General features: G+C 48.3%; 1 protein-coding gene across 1 annotated transcript; it reads right to left on the bottom strand.

Moving 5' to 3' along the window:
- Positions 1–3,633: 3,633 nt before the first annotated feature.
- Positions 3,634–16,304, bottom strand: ZSCAN2 (zinc finger and SCAN domain containing 2). The gene is made up of 3 exons (XM_010841073.1): positions 16,188–16,304; positions 14,050–14,565; positions 3,634–6,145 (listed from the first exon to the last, which is right to left on the bottom strand). The coding sequence occupies exons 2-3, from the start codon at positions 14,453–14,455 to the stop codon at positions 4,872–4,874; spliced, it is 1,680 nt and encodes a 559-aa protein (XP_010839375.1). The 5' UTR covers positions 14,456–14,565; positions 16,188–16,304; the 3' UTR covers positions 3,634–4,871.
- Between the last annotated feature and the right edge of the window lie 6,164 nt (positions 16,305–22,468).

Raw genomic sequence — 22,468 nt, 5'->3', positions numbered from 1 at the left:
TCCAATGCATGAAAGTGAAAAGTGAAAGTGAAGTCGCTCAGTCGTGTCTGACTCTTAGCCACCCCATGGACCGCAGCCTACCAGGCTCCTCCGTCCATGGGATTTTCCAGGCAAGAGTACTGGAGTGGGGTGCCATTGCCTTCTCCAATTGGGTCTTAAAATTCAGTGGAAGGTGGGTGAAGATATTATTTCCCCCCAGGAGGGGCAGCCTGTGGTGGGGTATAGGACAGGAGGGGCTCTATCTGTAGAGTCCTAAATCCAGCTGCAAGTCTGGATCATGGAGATTTCTTCTAGCCCCTTGGTTCTTAGGAACAAGAGTTCCAAGAGGGCTAATGTGGAAAACTCAGCCCAGCACTTTCAGGGTGCACACACACCTAGCTTTCCAACCAGCCCAGCCTAGAAGTTCCACAGAGCTGCCTCAGGGACCAGCAAAGAGGGGCAAAGACCCAGCCCAGGAGAGAGCTCTGGTTCCCATCATTCAGTCATCAGAGCATCTCTGCTTTTACCTGTTCTTTTTAAAAAATAACCTTAAAAGTTAATTTAATTTTGGCTGTGCTGGGTCTTCGTGGTGGCACTCAGTATTGTGCAGCACTCTCTAGTTGCTGCACAAGGGCTTCTTGTTTCGGCAGCTGCACATGCAGGCCTCTAGTTGTGGCTTGTGGGCTTAGTTGCCCAAAGGCTGTGGCTCCCTGCTCCCCACTAGGCTCTGAAATCTTCTCTCAAAATCTGAGCATCATCCATGCAATTCTACTTCCAATTCCTCTATGGCCATGTGCTATGTTATCAAGAGGGTAAGAGAAAGCAAAGACTTTAATATCTATCCAGAGATTTGAAATAGCTTCACAAGGTCAGGCAACAGGGAGGTTATAATGGCCTTACATTTGAAAAAAACTCCAGGTCTGTCTTTGAGTGACTGTGGGAGGGGCCAAGCCCAGCACACAGGGCCCCTGCCCAACTCTCTGGTTATGAGACAGACCTCCCATCAGGGATAAAGGGTTGAGGAGGGTGACCCCCAGTGATGGGCAAGAAAGGGTCAGTTATAGCAGTGGATCACCTTGACACTGGGGGAGAAGACTGGAACAAGTAGCCAATATGCCGATTTTAATGTTTCCTTGTTCTTTCCATTTGCTCCTTTGGGATTTCTTTTGGCTTTAATAATGCAGTGGGGGGACTTCTCTGGTGGTCCAGTGGTTAAGACTCTGTGCTTACAAGGCAGGGGCTCTGGTTCAATCCTAGGTTGGGGAACTAAGATCCCACCTGCCATGTGGCATGGCAAAAAAAACCACCTTTTTTTTTTAAAAAAAATGCAGTGGGGTGAATTGACTTCAGGAGTAGAGTGGTTAAGCGACAGGTGCTGGGCAAGTTCGGAGAAGGCAATGGCACCCCACTCCAGTACTCTTGCCTGGAAAATCCCGTGGACGGAGGAGCCTGGTGGGCTGCAGTCCATGGGGTCGCTAAGAGTCGGACACGACTGAGTGACTTCACTTTCACTTTTCACTTTCATGCATTGGAGAAGGAAATGGCAACCCACTCCAGTGTTCTTGCCTGGAGAATCCCAGGGACGGGGGAGCCTGGTGGGGTTGCATAGAGTCGGACATGACTGAAGTGACTTAGCAGCAGCAGCTGGGCAAGTTACAAACTGAACCTCTCTCCTCTGGGTCTCCAGGTCCTCATCTGTAAAGTGGGGATAACTTACTACCTCACAGGGTGGTTGTCAGGATTCAGTCCTGCATGTAGAGCTGATAAGCATGCTGCCTGTGCAGAGTAACCTTGCCATAGACTGTGCAACTCTCAGCTATTACGGGTTACTGCAAACCAGAAATGCAACTCACAGGGAAGTAGAAGTCCATGGAAAACAAGAGGAAGTCTCATGATTACCTGCCTCAAATTGTAAAATCTCTAATAATAAGAGTGAGGGTGTGTGGTTAGTGGCACAAGTGTGCCCAGAGCCAGGTCAGTCCAGCTCTCGACACTCCATGGGCGCTTGTATTCCCAAATGGCTAAGAATTCTGTAGGGCCTGGTTCCCGAATGGCTCTAAGGGATTGGAAGGAAGAAGTCTTGGGTGACTCCCAGGTTTCCGGGTTGGGTGAGACCTAGTGGATGGCAGTGCTACTCACGAAAAGGAAATTCACCTGTCACCAGCACGCTGGTCACAGGAGATCGAGGCAGGCAGGTGGGGGCGTGAGTTCTGAACTTGGGAGTCTGAGGCTCTAGGAACACTAGAGGGAAGTCGCAGGAAGGAGCCAGTAGAGAGGGACAGACTAGAAATTGAGGGAGAAAACCGCAGAAGAGCAAGGTCCTGAGCTCTGCAGGGAGGTGGAGGCGAGCGGCAGGTGGACAACCGAAAGTGCATCTCCAGGCTGAGCCCTGAGGCGAGGAAGTGGCAAGGTTCAGAGAAGTTTGCTGGTTTCAGGGCGGGACGCTGAGGGAGGCCACACCAGGCAGGCTCAAGGTTCTCAGAGGTGAGCAGAGGCCAGAGGGTACAGGGTGGTCGTTGTGGGGCCACACTGAGAGCAAAGCAAATAAACCTTTTGTGGGCTTTTAATTGTCCCACGGCTGTCCTCATGAACTTAGAAACAAAATGGTAATAAAAAAACTTGGTCCCTAAACATATGTACCTTGAAGGGGAGACGGTCTGTTACAGACACACGTCTGGCAGAGGTGGATCTGCCCAGGGGGTGGGGGCTTCTCAATGTTTTTTAGGGGAACAAGCTGTGTCCTTCCATCCAACACACCTGCCACACAGACCCCTCTCTGCCTCTGCAGACCCCCTCTAGCTGCAAGCAGGACAGGAAGCCAGGGGCTCTCAACCTTTCTAGAAAACCACCATTGGTCATTTTCCCAACCTGGTTCCTGCCTGATTGATTCTGCAATTCTAGCTAATCTTGTTTGCTTTTTATTCCCAGGATATTTTGTGTCTCTACCAGGTAGGGAGGAATAAAGAAGGAAATTTACTTAGAAAAGTTTAAAAAGCTTAGTATCAATTGTTTTCTTGAGGTGAGACTTGAAGACAGCCACCATCTTCTACAACCCAAATTCCAGGGCATCACTGAGAAAACCCTCCTGGTCCCCCTCCCTTACAGGCAGGGCAGACCTTGTCTCTTCCCAGACAGACGGGAATCTCTCCCCCAGTAAAGCGGCATGACGATGCACAGTAGAACTGCTTGTTCACGGCCTCTCCCCAGCACCCAGCACAGCGAGGATACACACGCCCTTGGTACGTTTTCTCAGTAAGTGAAGGAATGGAGCCAGCGGTGGGGGTCTCACAGCCTAGTGGTTTGGTGTAACAGCTGCTGCCTAAAGCTTCCTGTGTCTTAGTCGATTCTGGATGGAGATGATACCTCCTGGGGAGGCAATCTGGCACAGGAACCAAAGCTGGGGCTCCAGGCGCCAGTTGACGGCTAGATGCAGCGATGGCAAAGGGCAAGTGGAGAGGTGTGCGCACTGGTCGAACACCTGGGACCAGGTTTGCCTTAAAGCTGTGCTCTTTGAAGCACGTGACCCTTTTAATCTAAAGGTCTTGGACTACTTCTGGTCTGAGGCAGGAGGTGAGCGGGTGGATGGAATGGGGAAGTGAGGTTTTCTAACACTCAAGCTTGGGTTTTTAACACATGTGAAAAGACAGACTCGGGAAAAGAATGGGACTCGACTTTATTAGGTGATTTGGAGCAGCCATCCTGTAAAAACCAAGGTGCGTTCTGAGTGCAGACCCCACGCATAGGAGAGAAAAACCTGTTTTTACCATCCTCTTCCCTCCTAACAAACCCCTTCACCTGCTATCATCCTGTCTCGACTGTTTCATGGCCGAGAACAAAGCCCTAGGAGCGTCCCAAGATTAAGGGAGACACCTTCTCTTGATTCAAGCCCAGATCTCTTCAGGCGACAGACGATGTGGCCTCAAAATCGACCTTAAAAAGAATGCTCTCTGTACACAAAAGCTACCAGATGGAACTCTAGGTCTGCGTATGTAAGACAGAAACGACAAGTACACAGGGTGGCGATTACAGGGCCACGGATCTGGTGGGCAAAGATGCAAGGCCACCCTGCAGAGTGCAGGAGGATCACCCGGAATGAGACAGAAACACCACCCACCAGGGGGGCAGCGGGGGGCTCCGATGACACCTCACACTCGAAAACTGAAACTCTGCAAAAGTATGTGCATCCCCCACCCGCAGCCGACTTATCCCAGGACAGTGAGCAGAGACAAAAGTAAACACGTCGCTTCTCCGTCATGCCTTCCCTGGCAGTCCTGGGCAACCTCCTATCAATGGAAAGGTTCCTGGCTAGACTCCCTCGTGTTTCCATGTTCCTGATACTTTCTAGGAAAGGACTTTACCTTCATGTGGATGACTCAGAACAGGAGAAGCCCTCCGCCTTGACCGGAGATCCAAACCCAGGACCCAGAGGCAGGAAGAGCCAGTTCTGCCAAGGCAGGGGGCCTGGGATGCTCGCAGCTCGGGTGAAGGGACCTCAGCCCCCAACAGTGGCAGCAGAAGGACCAGGTCTGGGGCCTCTCTCTGAAACGAGGGCCCCGCTGGCTTCTGTTGCACACGGAGAACTATCCCCCCTGTTCTATCAAAGGGGAAACTGAGGCACAGAGGTTCAGGAGGGACGGAGCCAACAGAGTCGAGAAATGTCACAGGAAATGGACTGAACTTTCTGAGCTTCCGTTCCCATGCTTGGTTATCGCTGTCTGACTCTGACTCTGACGTGACAGGATCCTAGCAGTGAGGGTGAGCAGGGGTTAAGATCCCGGCAACAAGCCTTCAGGAGGAACGGCTCCTCTAAAGACGCATCCCTGCATGGGGGCAGGGTGGCTGGTCCCTCTCCCGGGCCCCCTGTGCCTCATGCTCCCTCCCTCTCTGCCCTTTCAGTACAGCTTCTCCTTCAGGTGAGTTCGCTGATGGGTGATGAAATTGGAACTGTTGCTGAAGCCCTTGCCGCACTCGGGGCACTTGTAGGGCTTCTCACCCGTGTGGATCCGCTGGTGGATGATAAGCACCGAATTCCAGCTGAAGCCCTTGCCGCACTCGGGACAGCGGTAGGGCTTGTCCCCCAGGTGGGCTCTCTGGTGCATGACCAGGATGGAGCCCCGGCTGAAGCTCTTGCCGCACATGAGGCACTTGTAGGGCTTCTCGCCCGTGTGCGTCCGCTGGTGCACCACCAGCTGGGAGCGCTGGCTGAAGCCCTTCCCGCACTCCCCGCACTTGTAGGGCTTCTCGCCTGTGTGGATCCGCTGGTGCTTCAGGAGGTTGGAGCTCCAGCTGAAGCTCTCCCCGCACGTCCGGCACTCGTAGGGCTTCTCGCCCGTGTGAGTGCCCTGGTGGGCGATGAGGCTGGAGCTCTGGCTGAAGCTTTTGCCGCACTCCCCACACTTGTAGGGCTTCTCGCCCGTGTGGATCCTCTGGTGCCTGATGAGGTTGGAGTTGTAGCTGAAGCTCTCGCCGCACTCCTTGCACTCGTAGGGCTTCTCGCCTGTGTGGATTCCCTGGTGCGTGTTCAGGCTGGACCGGTTGCCGAAGCTCTTGCCGCACTCCGGGCACGAGTAGGGCTTCTCGCCCGTGTGCGTCCGCTGGTGTGCGATGAGGTTGGGGCTCCGGCTGAAGCTCTTGCCGCACTCAGCGCACCGGAAGGGCTTCTCGCCCGTATGGATCCGCTGGTGGGTGATGAGGTTGGCGCTCCGGCTGAAGCTTTTGCCGCAGTCCCGGCACTTGTAGGGCTTCTCCCCGGTGTGCGTGGTCTGGTGCCTGCTGAAGTTGGAGCCATCGCTGAAGCTCTTGCCGCACTCGTCGCATTTGTAGTATTTCTCGCCCGTGTGGGTCCGCTCGTGGGTGATGAGGTGGGACTTTCGACTGAAGGTTTTCCCGCACTGGGGACACTCGTAGGGCTTCTCGCCCAGGTAGGTGCCCTGGAGGCCGATGAGCTGGCCAGCTTCCCTTCCCGGGGCGGGCACCACCCCGCGGTCCTTCCTGGGGGTGTTTCTCCGGGGCCCTTGGGGGTTGCAGTCTCTCTCCACATCACTTTCCCAGTCGGACTGCGGGATGCCTTCCCCTTCAGGCACGTCTGAGAACATCTCGTGGGACTCGACGTCCTCGAATATGTCCTGGTTGGAGCTCTCCCAATTTTCACTCTGGATCTCAAAATCTGAAACAATGAGGAAAAATGTGCAATTTGTACTCAATTTCCTATAATGATGAGAAAAGAAAACCAAAGGGGAGGGGCTTCCCTGGTGGCTCAGCAGTGAAGAAATCCCCTGCCCATGTGGGAGACATGGGTTCAATGCCGGATCCAGGAAGACCCTACATCTATTTAGCCTGTGCTCCAGAGCCCCGAGGGTTGCAACTGCGGAAGCTCTCAAGCTCTAGAGCCTGTGCTCTGCAACAAGAGCAGCCACTGCAGTGACAAGCCCACGCACCACAACCAGAGAGTAGCCCCCACTCGCGCAACTAGAGAAAAAGCCTGCACAGCAATGAAGACCCAGCAGAGCCAAAAATAAACACATAAATAAAACATTACTTACTAGAAGAATTCTGGAATCAGTTTGAAAGGAAGTCAATGCTCAAAAAGGCAGAGAATTCTTCTAAACATGATTCAATGTTTTGTTTTTGTTTTGACATGGGACCATTTTTTAAGTCTTTATTGAATGTGTTACAATATTGCTTCTGTTGTATATTTTCGCCTTTTGCCCTTAAGGTATGTGGAATATCTCAGGTCCCAGACCAGGGATCAAACCCACACTCCACTCACTGGAAGGCGAAGTCCTAACCACTGAGTCACCAGGGAAGTCCCACTATTCCATTTCTGACGGTCTCACAGGCTACAGAATAGCATCTCGATTTAATGGGTATTTCCCTGGTAATCTGTAAAGTTGAACGTCTTTTCTTATGGATATAATTCGTTTTTATTCATTTCTAAATTGCCAGGTCATATCTTTTACCTTTTATTCCACTGGGTTGACTTTTTTTATGAATTGTAGATGCTCTTTTTTATGAATTTTTTTATGAATTTTTTTTTATGAATTGTAGAGCAAGATTTTGACTCTTATCTGCTACACTGCAGGCTTTGTTGCAAATATTTCCTCCCAGTCTCTGAACTGGCTTTGACCTTTCTTCAAAGTATCTTTTTAATATAAAGGACTTTTGTTTGTTTGTTTTCATGAGTCCAATCTAGCTTTGATGACTTGTTTTAAGATTAAGAAGTCCTACCCCACTGCAAGATTCCAAAAATACTCTCCTATAGGTGATTTCAGATGGTTTACAGTATAGATCTGTAACTCATCTGAATTTATTTCTGTGTAACTTGTGAAGCAGGGCTCTATTTCTGTGTAAGTTAGGAAGCAGAGATCCACTTTTAGTTTTTTCAAAAGGGTCAGACCACTGTCCATTCAAATACTGTTGAATTGCCAAAGGACCCTTATTGGTTAGTAGACAATTACAACGCATCCTAAACCAATGGTTCTTGCATTTTCCTACCCTGACCCAGGCTCTAGGCTCACATGGAATTCAGAGGGCCACGTGTGTCCCCCTGCCCAGCCAGAGGCCTCTGCTTTCTATCCCATACTAGAAAGCATATCAGAATAGAGTAAGTGTGGAGAAATTTGCTGTCAATATGGGGATAAGCGTACATGTGCTGTAAGTGAACAACGAGATCACTGATCACAGACATCAGTGCTTTAGTGTGTGTTAGGCTCACAATTCTTGAAGGGTCCCTCCCACCTGACTGTGACATACCGCTGGGTCTCAATACCACGGTCAGAGCCACTGGTTTGAAATGCAGAAGTGGGTTTCTAATTCTCATACAGCTGATGCCCCAGTGGGATTCTCCCCATCAGGGTGCTGCCTTGGCGAGCCTGGTGGGAACCTGATAGCACCTAGGTGGCTTGGACCATTGTTACCCCTGAACTCTGACTGCTTGAAAGACGAAGTGCTGGTAAAAACAGCAAGGAGCTGTTATCAGTTTAAATGAATGACTGCTAAATAGTTTAGTAATAACGTTACATCTCAAGAGTTCTGTGTGGTATATATTTCAAATATTTAAGTGAATTAAAAGTGATATTGTTCTGAACCTGAGAATCATGGCTTTAAGAAGACATATACCTTTATAACCCTTCACTGCTCTCTACTCTTCTTATTGACAAGAGTGTATGGGCTCCCTGCTGGCTCAGTGTTTTTACGTAAAAAGTCCACCAACCAATGCAGGGGACATGGGTTCGATCCCTTGCCAGGGATAATTCCATGTGCTGTGGGGCAACTAAGCTTGTGTACCACAACTACTGAGCCCATGCTCTAGAGCCTGGGAGACACAACTACTGAGCCCACATGCCTAGAGCCCGCGCTCTGCAACAAGAGAAGCCACTGTGATGGGAAGCCCTCGAACCGCAACTAGAGGAAGCCCGCATAGCAACAGGGACCCAGCACAGCCCTAAACAAATAAATAAATAAAATTATAAAAATGTATTTAACAACAGCGTAAAAAAAAAAAAAAACCAGCATAAAAGATGATAATACCCATTGAGTTTGCTAAATATAAACAAAGAATTAATACAGAGCTTCCAAGAGTGAAAACCTAAGAGCAGGTGCTCTCGGGGCTTCCCTGGTGGCCAGCGGCTTAAGACTCCGCGCTCCCAATGCAGGGGTCCCGGGTTCAATCCCTGGTCAGGGTACTAGATCCCACATGCCACAACTCAGAGTTTTCATGCAACTACAGATCCCGTGTGCTGCAACCAAAACTGGGTACAGTCAAATAAATACCTAAATATTAAAAAAAAAAAAAAAAGGCATAGGTCCTCTCTTGCTGTACTAAGCTGCCTGGCCTGACTTGCCTCCCAGCCTGAGAATTCTCCCAGGTCTTACCCAGTCTCCCTTTTGAGATTTTGGAATATTGTGCTAACTTTGGGCTTGACCCCATTATGTTTTAAAACACAAGTTTAGCTTGGCTTTCTCAAGGGAAAGGCAAATAAGCCTGGAATGATGAAGCTATCCATCTGCCTCCTTCATTGACCCAGCAGTTGTTTCTCCACACAGGAAAGATTCATTTTTCTCACTCCGACAACAATGAGTCTCCACTACGTGCAGGGCACTGTACTGCGTGCTGTTTTTAAAAAAAATGGAAAAGAAGACAGGTTCCTTGACTTTGGGGATTTTATAGGCTCCTAGAAAAAATAAGATGAGGACCGATACAAACAGAAAACAAGAGACTTCCCTGATGGTTCAGTGGTTAAGACTTCACCCTCCAATGCAGGGGGTGTGGGTTCCATCCCTGGTCAAGGAACGAAGATCCCACATGCCTTGCGACCAAAAATTCAAAACACAACAGAAATAATACTGTAACAAGTTCCATAAAGACTTTAAAAATGGTCCACATCAAAAAAAAAAAATCTGAAAACAATATATGATACAAAGCCAAAAGAGAAGGAGAATCTGAATGTTCCAGGGGCAATGACTTCAAGCAGAGGTGACAGAGATGCTCTTAGGTGGTAGATCTAGGGACGGGGAAGAGAGGCCGGAAGTAAGCACCTGCTTTATGGAGCAGGTAGGTGTCCAAAGGTGTGTACTCAGAGGATGACCATCACACAGGGATGGAACAAGACCATTCCAAGTCACGATTCAGCAGCACAGGTGAAAGCTACAAGCACAGGCTATGTTCAAGGAACAGCATGATCTGAATGCAGCGAGGGCTGTGGTGAGGGGATCAGGGGAGGACCAGCCAGGGGCCACCTGGGCCAGGCCACACAGGGCCACAAGTGCGAGCAGAACAAAGAGGTCGTGCTTGATCCGGGGACACTGGGGGACTAGAGAGGATGTGTAAGCAGAAGTGCCCCATCGCTCAGGTAGGACTGCAGCAGCTGCCATGCAGGCGGAAGAGGCTGAAAGCATGTTCCCTCTGGAGGCTCCTGCCAGTCTGGTGAAATAGCAAAAGCCTTAATGAGGGCTGGGAATGGAGTTCACAGCAAACCACTCCAGTATTCTTGCCTGGAGAATTCCATGGACAGAGGTGTCTGGGGGTCGCAGAGTCAGACACAACTGAGCAACTGAACATGCATGCACAGGGATCAAAAATGTCCTTGGGAAACGCAAAGAGAGATGAACTTTACCTCATAAACTATTAATATAAGGGACTTCCCTGGTGGCCCAGTAATTAAGAATCTGCCTTGCAACACAGAGGACTCAGATTCAAGCCCTGGTTGGGGACCTAGGATCCCACATGCAGGGGGGCAACTAAACCAGAGAGCCGTGACTACTGAGCCCGAGTGCTCTGGAGCCCACGTGCCACAACTAGAACGTCTGCACCGCAAGGAAGATCCTCCGTGCTGCAACTAAGACCCAATGCAGCCAAGTTAATTAATTAGTTAAAAAAAAGAAAACAAAAACAAACAAACAAAAAAAACATCCGTTTGTGAGCCAGGTAGTAGGTTCTCACCAGATCTGATGGCACTTGGATCTTGGACTTAAAAGAGTCTCCAGAACTGTGGAAAATAAATTTCAAAACTATTAATACAGGTCCAGTCTCAACTGAAATGACAAGATATTTGATCTGGGAACACCCAGAGGTGCCTGCTAGTCAAATATTAAACAACATGGTCTAACCAGGTCTTAAAAACGTACTGGGTAAAACATGTGACCAAAGGTCCCAGGCTGGACAAACAGACTAGAGGTCAAGTGGTCTTATCTTGAGGACATGCTTGACAAGAGATGGAGATCACTGCAGAGGTTCCTCTGAGCAATCACCAGGCAGGTCAGGAACACATGCTGAAGAAATGAAAACCAACGAAGATGACCTCAGAGGCAGAAATCTGACAAGCTGCTCAGTCTGGACATTCTCCATCTGGGATGTCCTGTGAAAGATGAAACAAAGCCCCTCCAACAAGCCAGGTGGGGAAGGCGGTCACAGTGGGGGCCAGTCATTGCGTCAGAGATGCCTCGTGAGACGTGACCCCCTGCTCTGTGACTCCGACTGCACAATAGCCCAAGGGCTTCTCTTCAGCCCTTCAGCCCTCTGGCCTCTCTTTAGCCTCTGACTCAAGAGCCTGATATTCATCACAGACTTGTTACATCCGCTAGAAAAGTAAACAAGGTTTTTTAAAAAGGATGAGAGGCTTTTGCTTTTTTTAAGCAGGAAGAGTAAAATTAAAAGTTATTTTTCAGGGTCAAAGACCATCTGGGACTTTGCTTCAAATAAACCCTGGGGTAGGGACTTCCCTGGTGGTCCACTAGCTAAGACTCCATGGCTTCCCAATGAAGGGGGCCCAGGTTCTGTCCCTGGTCAGGGAACTAGATCTTGCACGCCCCAAGTAAGAGTCTGCAAGTCACATCTAAGAGCCAGTGCAGCCAAATAAATGAATAAATAAAAATAAATATTAAAAAAAAAACCTCTGAGATCCCCCCAAACACATGTGGAAGCAAACAGACTGGAGTTTGAATCCTGGTTCCACCACGAACCAGCTCTCAAAGAAGAGCTTGACTTTGCTGAATGTCCATATCCCCTCCTCTGTTACATGATGGTCCCACACACTTCACGGGATTATTAGTGAGATGTAGGTGTAAGGTGCTCAGTACAGGCCTGGGCTCACAGTGGAACCTCCATGACCACCCTCTTCTCCAAAGTACAGCTTTATTCACACCTCCCAAGTCTCTGGGCATTGTTACAACTCCGCCCCTAAACCACCTTCCCTTCCCAGTCTTCTGAATCCTCTAGACTAGATGCCTCTGAATTAGTCACCTTTGTCTTAAAAAAAGGTTTTTTTGGTCATGTCTCACAGCATGTAGGAGAAGGAAATGGCAACTCACTCCAGTATTCTTGCCTAGAGAATTCCGTGGACAGAGGAGCCTGGTGGGTCGCAGAGTCAGACACGACTGAGCAACTCTCACTCACGGCATGTAATATCTAGTCCCCTGACCAAGGATTGAACCTGTGGCCCCTGCATTTAAAGCGAAGAGACTCAAACAATGGACCACCAGGGAAGTCTCTAGTCACCTAGTGACCCTACAGATGAGTCACCTACAGTCCTCATCTGTAGCCCTCTTTTCAATACCCTACCAAGAACTAGGACCTTGCATCTCATTTGTGATGAAACGATTAAGAACATGAGCCACGTCCTCAGACCCCTGAGCTGGCATTCTTGTTCAGCCTCATACTGGGGGCATGATCTTAATGGAGTCATTTATCTTCCCTGGTGATGATAATCCTGCCGATCTCTCAAGGTGGTGACATCTATGTGAGTTTTGCATATAAGACGCTAGGCATACTGCTTGGCCCACAAAGAGGATCCATCAGTGCTGGCTGGTGTTACCATGAGTTCTTTCTCACGTGTCCCATCTCCTCCCCTTCCCTTGCTGTCCCCACCCCATCACTGCACACCTAGCGTCCAGGCGGCTTCCCAGTTGCTCTCCCATCTCCAGCATAAAACCTGAACCCTGTCGTTGAGTTCAGCGTCCTCCCCGGCCCCTGGGGCCCAGGTTACAACCTGCTGAGGCCAAAGCCTCACCCACCCTTCCCCCAAACCCTACTTCGCACCACTTCCTAAAAACACACTTTCCACTCCAATCCACCAGTCTTCCTTACAGTCGGTCACCCGAATGATCCCACAGGGGTCCACTCTTCCAGGCCTCTGCTTAGCACAGCTCCTGGAATGCCACAAACTCCCCCTCCCCCCACACCTTTCCAAACCCCCCACCAGCTCAACCCCTGCTCAAGGGTCACGTCATTCACAAAGCCTTCACTGACCTTGCCTCTCCTCTCCCCTCCAACCCTTTTCCCTGAACCTCTGCAGTTCTCATCAGCACAAAGGTAGCTGCCGTTTCCCATGGGTCCTGAAATAGTCCTAGGGGTACAGGTGGTGGTTGTTGTTCAGTCTCTAAGTCATGTCTGACTCTTGAGACCCCATGGACTGTAGCCCACCAGGCTCCTCTGTCCATGGGATTTCCTAGGCAAGAACACTGGAGTGGACTGCCACTTCCTTCTTCAGGAGATCTTCCCGACCCAGGGATCACGTCTCCTGCAATGGCAGGCAGATTTTTTTTACCACTGAGCACCCGCGAAGCCCAGGGGCACAGGCAGATCTGCAGTAAACATTTGGCAATCAAGGCAGCCCAGTTTACAGCTGAAGACCAGAAAGGAGGCAGGGTGGCTAAATGGCATGTGTGGGTCCCACAAGGTAATAATAAAACCAGAGACAAATATATTAAGTTGCAAAAAGCTCCAGTTTGGAATTACTCTTTTAAGAGCCCAAGATGACTTTATACCAGAGACTAAGTCCCTAGTTATTAGCTGGCTTACTCGTCATTTATTATGATTTCACAAAAAATAATCACTTAAAAAAAACAGGATTTGGTTTATCTAACTGCTAGAACTTAAAATATCTGGATGTGTACTGCACAACCAGCTGCAGGTACCAAGAGCTGGTCTCCGGGGTCTTCGGTCCCTTTCCTCATTACCTCCATCAGCTTCCCAACCATCAACTACAGCACAAACAACTGTGCTAACATGTACCTGTGGCTCCAACGGTAGGCCTGTGCTTCCCTGGGGGCTCAGTGGCAAAGAATCCACCTGCCAATGCAGGGGATATGGGTTTGATTCCTGATCGGGAACATTCCACACGCTACGGAGCGACTAAGCCCATGTGCCACAACTACCAAAGCTCTTGTGCCCTAGAGCCCCCACTCCGCAGCAAGAGAAGCCACCGCAATGAGAAGCCCGTGCACCACAACTGGAGAGTAGCCCCCGCTCGCTGCAACGACAGAAAAGCCTGAGCAGCAACGAAGACCCAGCACAGCCAAGTAGGAAAAAAAAATAGTCCTCTAAGCCCTAAAAGTTACTCTTATTACTTAAAAGAGTAATTCCTTATGCTGAAATTCTGGAACTGTCACTGCACACAACCAGGGCATCTGGGGTGACAGCGTGCTGATCACCTGCACACAGACCGACGGGATGGGCTGATGGGGACTCGGTTCCGGGATGCACCTGAATTTCCTCCTCTGCAAACACCACACCCCTCCATCTTGGGCTGGGAGGGAGCTCCCACCCTCTCCCTGTGAGGCTCTCCATCTCACCACTGTCCCGAAGGGTCTGGGTCAAGTCCTCCACCAGGGCCACCGCCTCCTCGCCACTCTCAGGCCGATGCTCCTGCAGCCAGGCCTGAATTTCCCGGGGCAGCACGGTCAGCATTTGCTCCTTGGTGTGCATCTCTGGCCTCAGCCAGCGCCGGCAGAGCTCTCGAAGGCGGCCGAGTGCCCCCTGCGGCCCTCCGGCCACGTCCTCATGGGGGCTGCCCTTGCCAGCACCCTGGGGAAAGGGCTCGGTCTCAGGGCCATCTTCCTGCAGCACAGCTTCCTGTACCCAGGAGTCGTCCTCCAGGATCACGGTGGCCACCTCCTCCTCCTGGTTGTCCTCCTTCTGAGGGAGGCAGACTACAGGGCTTCGAGGAGCAGTTACTCTCGGCCCTTCTGAGGCCATCATCCACGTCCTTGGGTTGGAATCACTCAGGCTTCTGATCTTGACCTTCGGTCTTCTCCAGGCAGGCTCCCTGAGAAGACGGCACCCTTCTCCAGTTTCAACAAGTGGTCTGGCTAAGAATGAGAGAGAGAACTAGGATCAATCAGTAAAAGGTCCTAAAACAATCTAACTCACAACAGCCCAGGTCAGGCCACCAAATGATTCTTACATCCGCAAATCAGGAGAAGTTTCCTGTCCCTCTTAAAGGAAAAATGGCTTATTCCTGAAACCATCTCTGTGGCAAGAGAAGAATCACAAGCACAAAATACAGTGTTTTTCTTCCCAAAAGACCAAAGCATGAGTATGAGAAATTCAAAGCCCTTGCAAGAACCCAGGACAGAGCTATCCTGCTCTAAGTTCAGATTTGCTGCAGAGTCAGTGACCTTGACCTAACATACAACTCAGTCACACAATCTCACGGACTACCTAATAAACAGATAAGAACACCCATCCTACTAATCTGAAAGGAACGTCTTAAGAATTTACAAAGGATCAGATGTCAAGGCACTGTAAGCCTCAGTGAAAGGAAGGAAATACCTCAACTGCATTATTATACATGGCCCCTCAGGAATTTATGTTTTAAAATAATCATCTTTGCTAAATTTACTAAATATTTGCAAGGACACACAACCGTTTCTAATTGCAAAAAAAAAACGGACACCTTAAAATCCAGCAGCAGGAGAATGGTTAATTATGGCACATCCATACAGTGAAATGTACTAAAAACTACGCTGATGATGTAATAATGGCTACATTTGTGAGGGGGGGGGTGGATTTAGGAGAATTATAAATAATTATAGATGTCAGGAGTGATGGGCTCAAAGGAGCTGGAAATGTTTTATGTCTTGATTTGGCAATGGCTGCATAAGAGCATACATATGAAATTTAAGATTTGTGTGCTCTGATGTATGTATTTTTAAATATTTAAAAAATTATGCTGACAATAATTATTAATCATTAATGATTTCAGATAATCCTAATAAGAAAACTAATGAATAAAAACAAAACCAGCAAGATAGAAAAACCACAGACACAGTATGACCCCAATTCCTTTTAAAAATGAACACATACACAAGGAAAAAAAAAAAACCTGGATAGAAATTCTACAAAATGTTGAGAGCAGTTATTTAAAACAAAGACTAAAAGGCAATGAAGTATTTTTAAAAATTATCACTACAGCATAAAGACTCAGAAACACTCCCGGGAAAACTTTTTAAAAAGAAGAAAAAAGAAAAGCCAGTGGAAACACTAGAGCTCTCAAACTGTATTCACCCAATGGCTAGAACAAACAGTTATAACACAATTCTTAACTTGGTGGGGGGGTGGGGCAGGAAAACCTTTCCCAGACAATTTAAGCGTTGTCCCACTTGGGGCCAGACACGCCCCCTCAGAAGCTCAGTTTCCCCATTTTTAAAATGAGCTGCGCGGGATGTCGTCCACTGTGCCTTTCAGTCTAAAGCCTGTGCCCCTGGCTGGATGTACAAGGAGCTCGCCGCTAGGGAGAAGAGTTCAGGTCGGCTCCCTGAGCCCGACCTAGCGCCTAAGCTCGGACAGCCGGGGGCCCGCAGGACAAGAACACGGCCCCCGACGCCCCTCCCCCAGCAGGGCTGCCCGCCCTGGCTCCAGGCCCGTTATCCCCTGGCCTTGGGCTGCTCCCCCGGCCAGCGCGGCTCCGGCTGTCTGTCTCCGGGCTCACCTCTCCAGAGACCGGATGCCACTTCCTCGGTCGCTCCACGCGCTAAAGCGCCCCCGGGCACGGTCCGGCCCCTCCGGAGTCGCAGCGGCTCAAGCCCGAGGGGCACCGAGAACAATGGACGGGAGAGGCCCGCCCCCCCGCCGCGCTCATTGGCCACCGAGAACGGTCCCTGGAAATTCTGCTTTCCCATTGGCGAATACGGACCCAGCCTGGCGGCGGGAGGGAGGCTGGGCCGAAGGCATTGTGGGAGATGTAGTCCCCACGAGCCGACTGCGACCTCGGGCCAGGGAGCAGAGTTTGGGGATTTGATAACCTGCGCAGTGCGGGAGGAACCCAGGCGGGAAAATCCACCTACTGGCAGTCAGGGCCCCAGACCTGTGACCTGGGACAGATCACTCCACTTCTTTATGTCCTCCAAATAGTGGTCTATAAAAAGGGAAAGTTGGATGGAAGCTCCCTTTCAGCTGTAACTGTGTGGCAGATAATTTTGTTAGGCCCTTCGACAGCCGAAAGCGGCCCCTGAATAGGAAAAGAATCTGCACAGAGAAGTCCCTTCCCGCCCAGCCCGGCGCCCCTCCCACAGCCGGCCCCCGGCTCGCACCTGGCTTCTGGACACCCCTTTGTTTACGCACGTGGTGTTCCTGGGTCAGGAGGAGAGATTTGTCCCGCCTCTTCTGCCGCGGACCTCCCATTCTTTCCTGTGTTTCCTCTTGTATGGAACCTGCCTTATCATACCGCCCTAGGCGGAGTCACCGCCCCCAGCGCACCTGCTCCACGTCGCCTCGTTATTAATAGTTATCCCAGCCTTACTTATTACCAGTCTCGGCACTGGGGGGCTGAGAGTGACAGACTGGCCTCTCTTGTGGGGTTTCAGTGGCTGGCACTGTCCACTAAAAAATTAGTCGCAACTTGAAAGTAGAGAATCTTTTGTTCAGTTGGGAATGTTCAGGACTCCAAGCCCGGGAGACAATATCTCAGCCCTAAGACACAGTTCCCAGAAGGCGGGAGAGGGAGTCAGGCTATATACAAGTTTGTAAGGAAGGGAGCAGGTAATCTGCACAACAAAGATTATTGTTCAGTAAGAAAAACCAGATATCAAGTTAAGGAATTTAGTGCTCTTCTGTGTATGGGAAGGTGCAAGAGTTTGGGATCATTGAAGTCATTTCTTTCATATGCATCTCAGCTATCTGGGGCCAGCATCCTGCATTTTCCCTTAGGGCTCACCAGCTGACATTGGAGGACTGGCTGCAGTCCATGGGGTCAAGAGTTGGACACGACAGAGCAAGTCCAGCACAGCACAGTCACTGATGACCGTGACTTCCTTAAGTTCCTCACGTAGGGAGTGGTGCTGCTTTTTGTCATAGCTCAGAAATTCACATCTGGAGAGAGAAAATCGCAGATAGCTATGACACTTCTTGTCCACCGATATGGCAAGAAATATTTCATTTCACAGTGCTCTTAAAGAAATGCCTGTCATATCAATGTATGACAGCAGGTGGATAACTGCCTGGAAATTCAAGGGGGAAATACAAGGCCAGAGAGAAAGACACTCCTAACATTATTGACCAGGTGATATTTGCAGAAACTAACACTGATTTGTTATGTTAGTGAATATTGAACCGTCTCTGATCAATAACGTTTGGGTAACAAAAGTGGTATTAATACGTCTGGTCAATAATTAATGGTCTGTGATAGAACAATGGTATATTTTTGTACAACACAATTATTGGGAGCATGCACAATCAAGTCGGACACAACTGAAGCGACTTAGCAGCAGCAGCACAAATGACCACGTTTAATTTTTATTTAAATTTCATTTTCATGAAAATTTAATTTTCATTTCATGAGTGTTTGAGAAATATTTCATGATTATTGGTGATTTTAATCTCATTTTCTATGAACTGATTTTTCATATCTTCTTCCCATTTTTAAAGTTGAATTTACTTGTAAAAGCTCTTTGGGCTTCCCAAGTGGATCTAGTGGTAAAGACCCCGCCTTTCAATGCAGGAGAGATAAGAGACTCTGATCCCTGCCTGGAAAAAGCTCTTAGCTTATTAAGAAAAGGATTCCTTTGTTTGTCACAGAAGCCTCTCCTGTTTTTCTCATTATGCTGTTCGATTTTTGCTGTTTTGTTTTTTATTTAGAAATTTGACACGTCTATGCTGTCAAGTTTCTCAGTCTTGTCTTTTTATAGCTTCTGAGTTTTATGTCACTCTTGGAAAGCTGTCGGCACCACTCCAAAGATTATTTGAATTTCACCCATTTTTCACTAATTAACCTCTTTAAGTATAAAGATGCAACGAGAGGTTCAGTTATTGAATGCTCTGTCCCTGGTACGGTAGCATCTCGAGTTATTAGTCCAAAGTGATCACATACAAACAGCACCACTCCAGGCTGGCCTGAGAAATCTAAGTGCCTGCAGGCATAATTCCCAGTCACCACCTCTGCAGTGGTCAGAATTCTTAAAAAGCAAGATCTCCAAAATGACTGAACATGATAATTCTGGACTTGATATTGTATTAACAAAGCTTGTATCTCCACTTTTTCATCTCCACGAGGAATGGAAATTTACAACGAAAGGGAAGATATTTGTTTGGTTGGGGCAGGGGTTTGGAGAGGTGGGATACAGCTGAAACTTCCCAGTAGTCTAAGGGTTCATTTCCCTCTGCTTCTCTCCCAAGACAACCCATGAGGTCAAGAAACTGGCACTGTCTTGTCACAGGAGAATCTAGGACCTAGCCATCTCTATGCCATGCCTGATTCTCTGAGAAGTTGGTCCTGGCCAGTGTCAACTTACCCCACATTTAGATAGAGAGCAAGTCACACTTAAGTCCAGTTTGGGGCATAATGGTCCTGGTACCCACGCCAGTGCCCTAAGACCAGCCTGGATAGTGAGCAAGCCCAGAACAAGTCCAGTACAGTGAGCAGGGTTGCTTCTCCCAGTGATTCCTTTTCTCCATCCTCCAAACCACAGGGATGACAGAGGCTTAGTTGTACTAGTGAGTGCTCTTGGTTAGAAGCTTCAAAGGCTGACTCTGGCTAACTTAAAAGGGACTTATTGAAAGAATATAAGGGAACTTACAGAGTAAATGGGAACAGAAGTATCAGGCTTGAAAATAGTCAGGAACCAAGAAAAGGGAGTCAAGTCCGCCAAACCACAGCAACAATCTCTTAGCAAAAACAGCCCAGGCTGTCCACTCCATGAGCTCTGGTGAGGCTCTAGCCATATCTGTTTGCCTGCCTTCCTCTCAAGGTTCCAAGACCAGGAAAAGAGTATTTGGTTGTTTGAGTCTGAATTACATGGCTGGGACTTCCCTCATGGTCCAGTGGCTAAAATTCTGCTCTCCTAGTACAGGGGGCCCAGGTTCAATCCCTGGTTAGGGAACTAGATATCTCACAAGCTGCAGCTAAGAGTTCGCATGCCACAATTAAAGATCCTGAATGCCACAACTAAGACTTGGCACGGCAAAATTAAAAAATAATAATAAAACATAAATAAATCACATGGCCACTCCAGATATCCACCAGAGGAGAGGTGATTGGCTCTAGATTTCCTTACTAATACACCCCACAAAGGTGAGTTATCCAATCTGGAGATTGAAGGCCTCTAGGACAGGAAGAATGGAGAAGGCAATGGCACCCCACTCCAGTACTCTTTCCTGGAAAATCCATGGACGGAAGAGCCTGGTAGGCTGCAGTCCATGGGGTCGAGAAGAGTCGGACACGACTAAGCGACTTCACTTTCACTTTTCACTTTCATGCATTGGAGAAGGAAATGGCAACCCACTCCAGTGTTCTTGCCTGGAGAATCCCAGGGACCGGGGAGCCTGGTGGGCTGCTGTCTATGGGGTCTCACAGAGTCAGACACGACTGAAGTGACTTAGCAGCAGCAGCAGCAGCAGGACAGGAAGAAACTACACATGTCACTACTTGTCTTTAGATGTTGAGCAGGAAGGAAACTCACCCCGAGCAATGCTCAGCCTAAGGCCTAGGGAGAGCTCCCAGCTCATCTCAAGTGGATGGAGGTGATAGAGGTGGGGATGGGCAGATCCTGTTTTCTATAACACCTAGTGACAATCAGAGCCAGTGACACCTGAGCAGGTGAGGTCCAGGCATTGAGGCAGAGGGGCCTGTGGGCCTTGAGGGTCCAGGAAGTAACTCCTCCTCCTCAAGACTCCCAGCATTGCTTACTCCAACCTACTTCCTTGATGACAGAGTGAGAAGGGAGACTGGTCTGGTTATGCAGAAGGCGTGTCACCTTTCTGCTAGCTATGCCACAGAATCCTGCCAAGTATGCCTGGGAAAAGATAATTTAAACATTTTGTGATGTGAACCATTTTTTAGCATCTTTATTGAATTTGTTACAGTATTGCTTCTCTTTTAAGTTTTTTTGGCCTCAAGGCATGAGGGATCTAAGGTCCCTGACCAGGGATCGAACCCATATTCCCTGCATTGGAAGGGGAAGTCGTAACTCTTGGACCACCAAGGAAGTCCCAGGAAAAGATAATTTAAAGGGAAGGTGTTGTAGGATGCTGCAATTGTAGGAAGGCCCAGACAGGAAGAGAAACTAGCAAATGGAATCAGGGAAACATTTATTTTATAGACAGAAGGGTGAAATTCAGTTCAAGGAGGTGTCACTGAAAAATTGTGAAATTAAGTATCACTTGACACATACTCATGTAAAAAGAGCTAGAGCAGGATTTTTAAAAAATTTTTTAGAGTAAAATTTTTTTTTTTTATCCTCCAAGACCACTATCTTTTCCTGTTTTTTTTTTTTTTTAATGAATGGTTTGCATTTAGCGTGGCAGAAGGAGGCCCTTTGCTTTGGACCTTGAGTTGCCGCTCCGGGAATGTTGGCTTTTCTCTTTTTCAGCTGTTCTGTGCCGGCCTGGGCTTCTCTAGCCCCTTAGTGCCAAGTAGAAAAATGGATTTACAGCCTCTGGCCAGTTCCCATGCCCTGTGCTGAACTGCTCTATTCAAGGACATTTCTGGGAAGACACAAGGGTGCTCTGGGCTGGACTGAATGACTCGGGAGGCGGCCTGGGTGTGGGGTGATGCTTGCCAAGACACAGAGCCACGAGTGGCACTGGAGGTGGCTTGAGGGGTGTTTTAGAGGAGATCTGGCTCCAGAATCCTCAGTGTCACCAAGCTTTTACAGGCAAAGACTAATTACCCAAATAGGATGAAAAAAAGGAAAAAAATTAAATACATACACTTTCACGCACAGGGAAACACACCCAGACACCCAACACACTACACACTAGGGTATCCCTAGCCTGCTTAGTTCATAAGAAGAAAATTTTCACCAGAATAGTTAGTTGACCATTGAAAAAAGAAAAAAAGAATTTTGTGGGGAGACAGTTAGTAAAAGCTTCCAAGACACTTGGCAGGCAAAAGAAACGTCAGAGCCTGACTGGCTTGTCAGAGCCTGGGTGCCCCTAAGATTTGTTGTTGTTTATAGTTATAAGTAGTGTCCAACTCTTTTACAACCCCACAGACTGTAGCCCGCCAGGCTCCTCTGTCCCTGGGGATTCTCCTGGCAAGAATACTGGAGTGGGTATCAGTTCCCTTCTCCAGGGGATCTTCCCCACCCAGGGACTGAACCCATGTCTCCTGCGTTTCAGGCAGATTCTTTACCATCTGAGCCACAAGCGGAATCCTTGCCCCTGAGATACTCCTTTACAAAATTATTGAAGCTACTGACTATATTATTTACTGAGTCACATGGCCTGGGAGGTAGAGACTTCCAAAAGGAATGGTTTGGTGCCATAAACTTTCTGATAATGGGCTTTTACTATTGTGTGTTTGACATGCTTTATACATTCACACTCACATATGCAAGCAACTTGAATTTTTCTAAATTTTAAAACTAAGGCACTCAGAAATCAGGAAGAAAAATAAATTCGAAAACACAAAAACATCTACAAACCATAATAGTTCCTAAATGAATTCAGAAAAAAATGACAAAATGGGGGAGGTATTTGTAACAAACCAAGGGTTAATTTCTGATGTACTATGAATTTATACAGATGCGTATGAAAAGAACCAAGAACTCAATAGGAAAACAGATAAAAGATAAGGATAAGAATAAGCAGCTCAAAGAGAGAGACAGGGGCAGTGGGGCGGGAAGTGAGCGCTCAACCCCACTTTTAAAAAATTTATAATAATTATAAAAATTATAATTGTTATAAAATCATAAAGTATAATAATTATAAAAATTTATAATAATTTTTAAATGCAAATCAAAACAAATATAGATGCCATTTTTTCGTGTATTACTT

This window comes from Bison bison, unplaced genomic scaffold (assembly GCF_000754665.1).
Source record: "Bison bison bison isolate TAMUID 2011002044 unplaced genomic scaffold, Bison_UMD1.0 scf7180017864155, whole genome shotgun sequence".
NCBI lineage: Eukaryota > Metazoa > Chordata > Mammalia > Artiodactyla > Bovidae > Bison > Bison bison.
Note: the sequence above shows the minus strand (reverse complement) of the source record. Positions and strands in the feature narration are given on the sequence as shown.